Raw genomic sequence first — 10,170 nt, forward strand, 5'->3', positions numbered from 1 at the left:
TTAGAGCCCATTTCTCTTGTTAACTAGTAGCATGAACTTTTATTTTGATAAGATACATGAGCTACTGTGACGACACATCAACATGAAGCACACGCCTTAAAGGTAATATTTACTTATGGTGTTGTGTTTAAAGTGCTGTTAGGGAGACCAAACAGGCAACACAGCAGACAGGTGGAAGTAGAAGGAGTGTGTTCGGCAGTAGAGTATGTGTGTGGATCATTTTTGGTGGAATGGTGGATTTTTAGGAGGAATGGCATGACTGGACCTTTGACCTGAGCAACAGGATCGAATCGTTTGTTCTTCTCGAGAGGTTTCGTCAGCAGACATGGCTTCTCTCGGGCAGATCATCTTCTACAGGTGTGGCCATAAGGTTTGACTGTGTTCTCTACCCATGGTTGTTCAATTCTGAAAACATTTAGGTGTCTAAAGTTATCAGTTAAGTGCAGTTTGGAGTTACTTGTAGTTTTCTTGAGTATTATAGCTCCTGTATGCTTCTCTTAAACTACATTTCAGGAGGAAATGTACCTTTTACTCTACTTTTTTTGACAGCTGTAGTCACTGCTTGTTTTCAGATTATAGATTATAAAATCCAATGCATTGTTTATTACTTAAACAGCAATGATACCCCTTACAAAAAGAAGTGTCAAGTAGCTTTTATGAGTTGTTAGCTGCCTCAGCAGACATTCCAACTCAAGGAACAAGGAACAAAGAGGTAAAAATAATCCAGTATTTCACAGAAAAGGCAAAAAGGCAACAAAAAATAAATAAATTTAAGTCCTCTCCCATCAATCATCTCACGACTCTGGCTGCAACTAGCAATTATTTTGATTGTTGGTCAATGTGTCGATCATTTTCTCGATTAATATAGAGGCATTTTTAGCATATGATATATTTACCTTTTTGTGTTTCCTGTTGCTACGTTGGGTAAAACGTTGTTTTATCTGTGTACTTTGTATTTCTATGGCTACAGTATGGGTGTAGGGTCCAAGACAAATTTCCCACTTTCTGGAACAATAAAGTTAATCTTTACTCTTGAATTTTGAATCTTAATTGATTCTTGTTTGGATCTATAAAATGTCTATACGATGAATGTTCTATAAACTATCTTGTCAAGTGTTTCCCAAAATCAAGGAAGACGTCCTCAGATGTCTGTTGTTTTGTCCACAACCCCCAATTTTTTTTTCTCTCTTAAAAACATACTCAAATTGATTAATTGATTATTGAATTAGCTGACGATTAATTTAATGGTTGACAACTTGTCAGTTACTACATGAATTGTTAATCGTATGACCCCACAGATTAATTTAGTGACTCTTTACTGGGGACACACCCCATAGGTTGGGAACTACAGGACTAAACTACCAAACCTTATATGACTAATGTCTAATAATAATCGAATGAGTTCTTTTACATTCTGCTGATCATATTTGTGTAGTTTTACTTTAATATAAAACTTCTTAAGGAATATTTTTATTGTTGCGTTGATTCTTTTACTTAAGTAAATTATATGCAGACTTTTTCCACCACTGAGTGTCTGCAGATTTCCGCAGCAGTGGGAACATCTTCGTCTTGGTTGTTGTGATCTACAAGTTGATTTTAGCCCAAGTGGACAGTGTGTTAATTTCCTTACACCTTCCTGTGTGTGTATTTCTCTTTGTGTGCAGCATGATTACCCTCATCATCCTATTCTCAGCCCTCATCATCCTCATCTTATCCCTGGCCTTCACAGGTAAGACCCACGGATCCTTCTGAGATAGTTGTATCAGTAGTGATGGCTCTGTTAGGCCTGAGGGGGTTCCTGGGTGTGCTCAGCACATGCTGTGTTTGTCTAAACTAAAAAGGAGCTATTTCTTGGAATTGACACAAACCCACCTCGTCCTTAAAGGGACAGTTCAGCCTCTTTGTCATACATTGTTTAATGTGAGTTGTAAAGTGTTGGAGATATCAGCCGTAGAGATGTCTGCCTTCTCTCAAATATAATGGAACTAGATGTCACTCAGCTTGTGGTGCTCAAAGTGCCAAAAAAATACACCTGAAAAACTCATCAGCAGTGTCTCTTTGCAGAAATCATGATCCGGTTACTCAAGATAATCCACAGACCTTGTTGTGAGCAGTATTTTCTTTCTACTGAACTACACCCACCAGCCGAATCAGCATGCAGAAGGAAGAGTGCATCTACTGCTAGCTCATGTAGCATCACTGAGCTAGCTAACGTTACGCTCAGCCAGTGAGGGCACCATTAATGTTTGCAAATGCACGCTAACTTCTGCATGCTAATATGCTTAGCAGCATTGGTTTTGTGGAAGTTGTACACAGGTACACCATACACCTACCTCTTTTTCTGGCTGTTGACAGTATAGACCCTTTTACTGTTCGTAAACATTAGGATGTTTTGTGGCTGGCGGGGCTTAGCTGGAGGCAAAACAATTCCCCACAGACATTAGCTAGAGCTAGCAAGTTCTGTTGACTTGTTTTAGACAGTGGAGGAAGATGATGTGAGTGGTGCGTTCAGAAATATTCATTCTCAGTGTTGGAGTCACTCTGACACAAACTGGACCGTTTGTAAATTTGGAGCACTGTCGGAATGTACTGTTCGGTTATTCAGAGCACCGCACTCTCTGAGTGGCAGAGCGCACTCTGGGCACTCTGTCTGGGGAGACGGAGCAGCGGAGCGCGGAGTGGAGTGAATGTGTCAAGAGGCAACAGATAGGATTCGGGTTTTTTTTAGCTTGGCGCCACCTAGCGTCAGCGGTGTTGCTCGCACTGTCGCAACGACCAAACTGAGCGTGGGGATCAGAGATAATCAATAAAATGTAGGCTGTAAAGCCACCAGTATACCTCTATGTGTATGTAGAATGAGAAGGTGCGTGGACACTCTACTAAATAAATGAGTAAAGAGACCGAGCAACAATTATCAGATTTATCTGAAGAAAAAACAAATAGTAGTGCAAATAATTATACCAATATATACAGTATCAGTACAAACAGCAGACACGTAAGGAAGTTATTTTTCAACAGTCACCGGCTCACTATACATTATCCCGCTTAGAACATGGCTTACTACTAAAACATTCAAATGTTACTACTGGCATCAATATTATTAAACTGCTGGCAGAGTGTATTGACAGAGGAGAGGCGTTCACCAGACAAACAGGAGCGGAGGAGAGGATTTCACTCCACTTCTCCTGGTCGGAGAGGCTGGGTGCCCAGTAGCTGCGAAGGCTGCCCTCACATTTATGGCCAGTGACCGACATGATCTCCCTGCTCTCTAGGCCAGCTTGAGAGAGCTGTGTGGACTAACGTTAACTGATTTTGATGCTCCTCAGTCTAAGACCGTTACTATGGGGTCCCTAGCAACGGAGCAGCAGAGCAGCGGTGATACCTCAAGAAATAAACACCGCAGAATTTTGTTGATTGACCAATCAGAATCAAGTATTTAAGAGTGCCATGTTCTAAAGTGGAATTATACCAATATGCACATGTTAACAGTCACGATTCTAGAATAAACGGTACCGTATGGAAACAATGCGGCCGGTTGGAGCTCAAATTGAATGGGAAACAAAGTTCAGTGTTCACTTAGCTGGACAATGTCCGTCGATAGCTGCCTCCGTGAGAAGAGAACAGAAGGAAGGGAGGGGGGTATCACTGTCCGAGGGCTGCCGTAGAATGGCAACCAGGATGTCAGCCGACCAACACTCACTACCTGCTCCCTGGTTGCGGCGATTTGCGATGCTGGCCAGCTGGGAATGAACTAGCAGCCAGTACAGTACAGTCCTCTCTGGTCTAGCTAACATTTAGCCGTGTTACTTACTGATCCATTAGAAAGAAAGCTAGCTGGACACCGGTTTTGAAGCCTCTTTGGTCACGGAGCTCCCTCCATCTCTAGAACGCCTGACTGAGGTCTACTCTTGTTTTTCCTCTTCTTTTATCACTCTCCTTTTTGCTCTTCTTTGCCTCCTCAGACAGAGGAGCTCGTTTTCTTTTGCTAGGCCGTTTTTCACTTGTCTCCAAATTTTGTCCGTCTGCCGTCTCCTGACTCAACTATCTCATGCCCAACTCCTCATAAGGACCCGCTCCAGTCCCTGATTGGCTGACCGACCAGTTTCACAATACATGACGCCTTTCCTGCCATAAAGCGGATTTTTTCCACGAAATTTCGCCATCGGTGGCAGAAGCTTATTGCAAAGATTGCAAAGCCACTAAGTAACCTTTGTAAACGCTGATAGTCTGACTTTACTGTGGCCACTACCCTGTGCAACCCACATTATTTTCATGCTATCATGCTAAGATGCTATCTGTTGTCTCTTTAACCGCTGGTTAATTCATGTAGAAATATAACACTCCGTTTCTTCGACCAACAGGGCTCTCATTTTAGTGTAGAGCGTCAGACTGAATTTACCAACGCACCATGTCAGGTCACTCACTCTCAGGGACCGCCAGTGTTACTTGAATAAGTAAACACTGACCAATGGGACCAGACTGGCCGACCCGTATGCTCTCTGTCTGTGTCCTTGTACAATAGGCAACTTGTCCGAGGTGATGAGCAGCAGCAGGTTCCCCGTCGCCAACCTCGGCGAGGACAAGCTCATCAGCTGCTTTCTGAACACAGAGAGTCAACAAGGCAGACTCAGAGAGGTGTCTGTCATCTGGGAGAAGAAGGATATGACGGGACTGGTTTACCAGTACAGGGACGGAGCTCCGGCTCTTGAGCGCCAGAACTCCCAGTTTAAAGGGAGAACTCAGCTTTTCCCTGATGCTTTGCTCACGGGTAACGCCTCCCTGCTGCTGAGGAGTGTGAGACAGAGTGACGAGGGGCAGTACACCTGCAGCATCACCTCCTCTGACGGAGGAGGGAAGGTCAATATTCACCTCAGAACAGCAGGTAGGATGACTCGTCTTTCCAGTTTCACGGTGTGTTTGCTTTGAAAATGAAACTCTTGAAGAACACTGAAAACTTCCCTGTAAATATCTCTGTTTAGCATTTAGAAGTATTATTTGATAATCAATTTAAAAGGGTTTATAACACACATTGTCATTGCCTATCTCTTCATACACCAGCATCCACTTGTGGGTGTCCACAGGAGGATTTATAGTTGTTCACAAATACTTTAAATTAATAAACACTATAAAATGTCCTTAGATCTGTATACAACTACATCACATTGTGTTTAAACAGTGTATCCTATGTTTATGTGCTGTTTATAAATGCTAACTAGGGGGATTAATGGGCACATTTGTATGTGTCTGTGGTGTGTCCCCACTTATCTTTCTATGGAGGATGAAAAGTGACACAAGTATCAATGAATAAATGAATAAGTACAGAATTAGATTAATAAAAGAATAAATAAATGCAAAAAAAAAGTTAAATAAATGCAAATGCTAAAACTCAGAAATTGAGAAATAAATATAGTCTCAATGTAAAAATAATTCTAAGATATTTTTTTAAATGTATGTCCTGTTTAATTGTCAACTTTTATTCATTTGTTTATGCTCATATTTATTTAAATATTTTTTTATTCATTTATTTCATTTATTTAATGCATGTACTTATTTCTGTATCATTTATTTTTTCTGTGTTTATTTAAACATTTGTTTTGTTATTTACTAATTGATAAGTAGGTCATGTTTCATCCTCCATATTCACATTTATTTATCCATTTAATTATTCATTAATTCATTTATTGTTGTATTTTATTTATTTCATGCATTTATTTATTCTATATTGTTATTTTTTTCTGCATTTATTAATATGTTTATTTGTTTTCCATATTTTTTTCCTGTATCTATTTTTACATTTATTTAGTTATTTATTTATTGATACTTAGGTCATGTGTCATTCCCCATAGTCTTCTATTGTTACACCTTGCACTTAACATATTTGGGGTTTTTTGTTTCACAATTTATTTGAAAAGTTGCAACACGAAATGTGGTATTTATTTATTCATGCATTCATTTATTTATGTATTTACTCATGCATTTATTCATTTATTTATTCATTGCAACTTGAGCCATTTTTGTCCCCCATGCTTTTCTATTGTTGTGCTCTGCACTTAATTTATGATATTTATGTGATTTTCCAACCTTGTTTTATGACCAGTTTGTAAACTTGCAATACACAGTGTGAAAATTTAGCTATTTGACCTTGGAAAATTCACATAGTAACACGGATCCATGCTTTTATTCTCTCAGCCTATTCAACCCCCACATTTAAATTCTCCGGCGGCATCCTGGTTGCTGAAGCGAGCAGGTGGTTCCCTAAACCAAATGTGACATGGACCAGCTTCGATGGAGATGTCCTGAATGGAAGCACGAGCTACGCACAGAACTCAGCAGGGATTTTCAGTTTAGTCAGCAACCTGCAGCCAGTCAACATCAGCGACATCTACACCTGCAAGATAGAAAATGACCTGGTGACCTCCATCTCCAGGGAAACTGTAACAGGTAATCTTGTACTGTATAGTGTAACTCTCACGAGCTGACATGTTTTTCATTTTCCATTCCACATTTTTAAATACAAAGTCTCTGTTACAAACTGGAGTGTGGTTTGAAGGCACAGGTATTTAGTAGGCAGTGAGGGTAAAATTAAAGACACTGTTGAGCTGAATTTTGGGAGATGTAGGATTTATTCTGGAACTAAGAGTCCTCTCTGTGACCCATATTATGGACTAAAAGCCAGAATACTTTGGCATCTGCTGCCTTGATTTTAGCCGTTATTTTTTATTTTGGGTGTTCTTATTTTTATTATTGTGTCTCTGACAAGTTTCTCAACTCCTGCAACACTCAATCAGTGGAGTGCTCCTTTAATTCAGCTTCTGTCTAGCAGATATTTCTTCAGAAAGTACAAATATATTCATGTTTTTTGTCATTGTGCACAAAGGTCAAAATACTAACAAAAAAACTAAAATAATGAAATATAGTGTTAAAATAAATAAATAAAGCAAAACAGATTCTGGTACATTTAAATCTCCTTTTTTATTTCCAGCCTCTGATGTTTTGGGGAGCACGTACTTCACCTTCAATGCTGCACCGCCCCTGCTGACGTCATCGACATACCTGAGCATCATGACCAGTGTCCTCTGCAACTATTATCTGACCCAATAACACACACACACACACACACACACGCACACACACACACACTCCACCTTGGTGTGAATCTCTTTGCTTTGCATGCGCTGCATTCAGAAACAGAATTTTGACAGAAGTAAAGATTCAAAGCGCATAAATAATGCGTAATTTCTGAAAATGACCGGTATGTTATTCGGTGTTTAATTTATTACAGTGGATGTTGTTACCGTGTAACAGAATTTTCTCGATCAACATTTCATTTCTACTTTCTCAGGTGTATGTGTGTCATGTTTTAAGTGAAGGCTCCATCTAGATCATGTGTAATAAACATTTCTAAATTTTAATTAGCTTGACTTTCTATTTTCAAAGTTGTGTGTACATTATTATTGGAAGTAATCAACATCCATGAGGAGAAACTGCGGGAAAAATAAAGACACAATAAGAAATTAAACTGTATATTAAATTCCTGCATATATAGAAAAGGTGTATATGATCAAACTGGTACCTTACCATTTTTTGTATTACTGAGTCAATAAATAAATACCATGGATTTTAGTTGTTTGGAAATGGGCTGATTTATTTCAAAGTTTGGGATGTCAAAAAGAAATTTGGGGGAAAAAAACTGTCTATTGTTATTATACTGTGAACATATTTGTTCTTTATGTCTTTCATATTTTTCTTTTATTTATTTTCCCTTTAACTTGACCAAAAATTTTCTTTTTAACGGATTGAAAACTAAAAAGCAAATACACTGTATATATTAAATTGGCTTGAAAAGATAAAGTATAAAAAATTAAATAAATAAATAAAATAATTCAATAATGCAAAATCATATATATATATATATATATATATATATATATACAGTACAGGCCAAAAGTTTGGACACACCTTCTCATTCAATGCGTTTTCTTTATTTTCATGACTATTTACATTGTAGATTCTCACTGAAGGCATCAAAACTATGAATGAACACATGTGGAGTTATGTACTTAACAAAAAAGGTGAAATAACTGAAAACATGTTTTATATTCTAGTTTCTTCAAAATAGCCACCCTTTGCTCTGATTACTGCTTTGCACACTCTTGGCATTCTCTCCATGAGCTTCAAGAGGTAGTCACCTGAAATGGTTTCCACTTCACAGGTGTGCCTTATCAGGGTTAATTAGTGGAATTTCTTGCTTTATCAATGGGGTTGGGACCATCAGTTGTGTTGTGCAGAAGTCAGGTTAATACACAGCCGACAGCCCTATTGGACAACTGTTAAAATTCATATTATGGCAAGAACCAATCAGCTAACTAAAGAAAAACCAGTGGCCATCATTACTTTAAGAAATGAAGGTCAGTCAGTCCGGAAAATTGCAAAAACTTTAAATGTGTCCCCAAGTGGAGTCGCAAAAACCATCAAGCGCTACAACGAAACTGGCACACATGAGGACCGACCCAGGAAAGGAAGACCAAGAGTCACCTCTGCTTCTGAGGATAAGTTCATCCGAGTCACCAGCCTCAGAAATCGCAAGTTAACAGCAGCTCAGATCAGAGACCAGATGAATGCCACACACAGTTCTAGCAGCAGACCCATCTCTAGAACAACTGTTAAGAGGAGACTGCGCGAATCAGGCCTTCATGGTCACATAGCTGCTAGGAAACCACTGCTAAGGAGAGGCAACAAGCAGAAGAGATTTGTTTGGGCCAAGAAACACAAGGAATGGACATTAGACTAGTGGAAATCTGTGCTTTGGTGTGATGAGTCCAAATTTGAGATCTTTGGTTCCAACCGCCGTGTCTTTGTGAGACGCAGAAAAGGTGAACGGATGGATTCCACATGCCTGGTTCCCACTGTGAAGCATGGGGGAGGAGGTGTGATGGTGTGGGGGTGTTTTGCTGGTGACACTGTTGGGGATTTATTCAAAATTGAAGGCACATTGAACCAGCATGGCTACCACAGCATCCTGCAGCGACATGCCATCCCATCCGGTTTGCGTTTAGTTGGACGATCATTTATTTTTCAACAGGACAATGACCCCAAACACACCTCCAGGCTGTGTAAGGGCTATTTGACCAAGAAGGAGAGTGATGGAGTGCTGCGGCAGATGACCTGGCCTCCACAGTCACCGGACCTGAACCCAATGGAGATGGTTTGGGGTGAGCTGGACCGCAGAGTGAAGGCAAAGGGGCCAACAAGTGCTAAACACCTCTGGGAACTCCTTCAAGACTGTTGGAAAACCATTTCAGGTGACTACCTCTTGAAGCTCATGGAGAGAATGCCAAGAGTGTGCAAAGCAGTAATCAGAGCAAAGGGTGGCTATTTTGAAGAAACTAGAATATAAAACATGTTTTCAGTTATTTCACCTTTTTTTGTTAAGTACATAACTCCACATGTGTTCATTCATAGTTTTGATGCCTTCAGTGAGAATCTACAATGTAAATAGTCATGAAAATAAAGAACACGCATTGAATGAGAAGGTGTGTCCAAACTTTTGGCCTGTACTGTATATATATATATATATATATATATATATATATATATGTGTGTGTGTGTGTGTGTGTGTTTTATTAAATTAATAGTTAATACAAAGGCAGATAAATAAAGAAGCAAATTAAAACAGAGATCAATTTATGTTAAATAATAATGTCAGTTATTTATGTATTTTCAATTTTTTATTTTTTATTTTGGCAGCTTCCATCCTCTATATAAAAGAAGATGCTACAGTCTTAACATAAAATAAAAAATGATAATAACCATATATTTATTTATTTATTTATTTATTATTGTAGTCAATTAACAATGCCTACATTAATTTATGTATTATCTTTTCTGTTTTTGTTGTTGTTTTTTTGGCAGTGTCCATCCTCCATATTAAAGGAGATAATACAGCCTTAAATTAATAATAATAATAATTATAACACGTTTTTTTAATTTAATATTGTAGTCAATTAAAAATGCCTACATTAATTTATGTATTTTATTTTCTGTTTTGTTTTTTTTTTTAATTTGACAGCTTCTGTCCTCCATATTTAAGGAGATACTCCAGCCTTAAATAATAATAATAATAATAATAATAATAATAATATCTATTTTTATATAATCACATATTTATAT

General features: G+C 38.5%; 1 protein-coding gene across 1 annotated transcript; it reads left to right on the plus strand.

Moving 5' to 3' along the window:
• Positions 1-7,810, plus strand: vtcn1 (V-set domain containing T cell activation inhibitor 1). Its single transcript, XM_049595115.1, has 5 exons — positions 1-357; positions 1,665-1,729; positions 4,523-4,882; positions 6,190-6,441; positions 6,983-7,810. Exons 1-5 carry the CDS (start codon positions 326-328, stop codon positions 7,099-7,101), a joined length of 828 nt encoding a protein of 275 aa, XP_049451072.1. The 5' UTR covers positions 1-325; the 3' UTR covers positions 7,102-7,810.
• The last annotated feature ends 2,360 nt before the right edge of the window (positions 7,811-10,170 follow it).

This window comes from Epinephelus fuscoguttatus, linkage group LG13 (assembly GCF_011397635.1).
Source record: "Epinephelus fuscoguttatus linkage group LG13, E.fuscoguttatus.final_Chr_v1".
Taxonomy (NCBI): Eukaryota; Metazoa; Chordata; class Actinopteri; order Perciformes; family Serranidae; genus Epinephelus; species Epinephelus fuscoguttatus.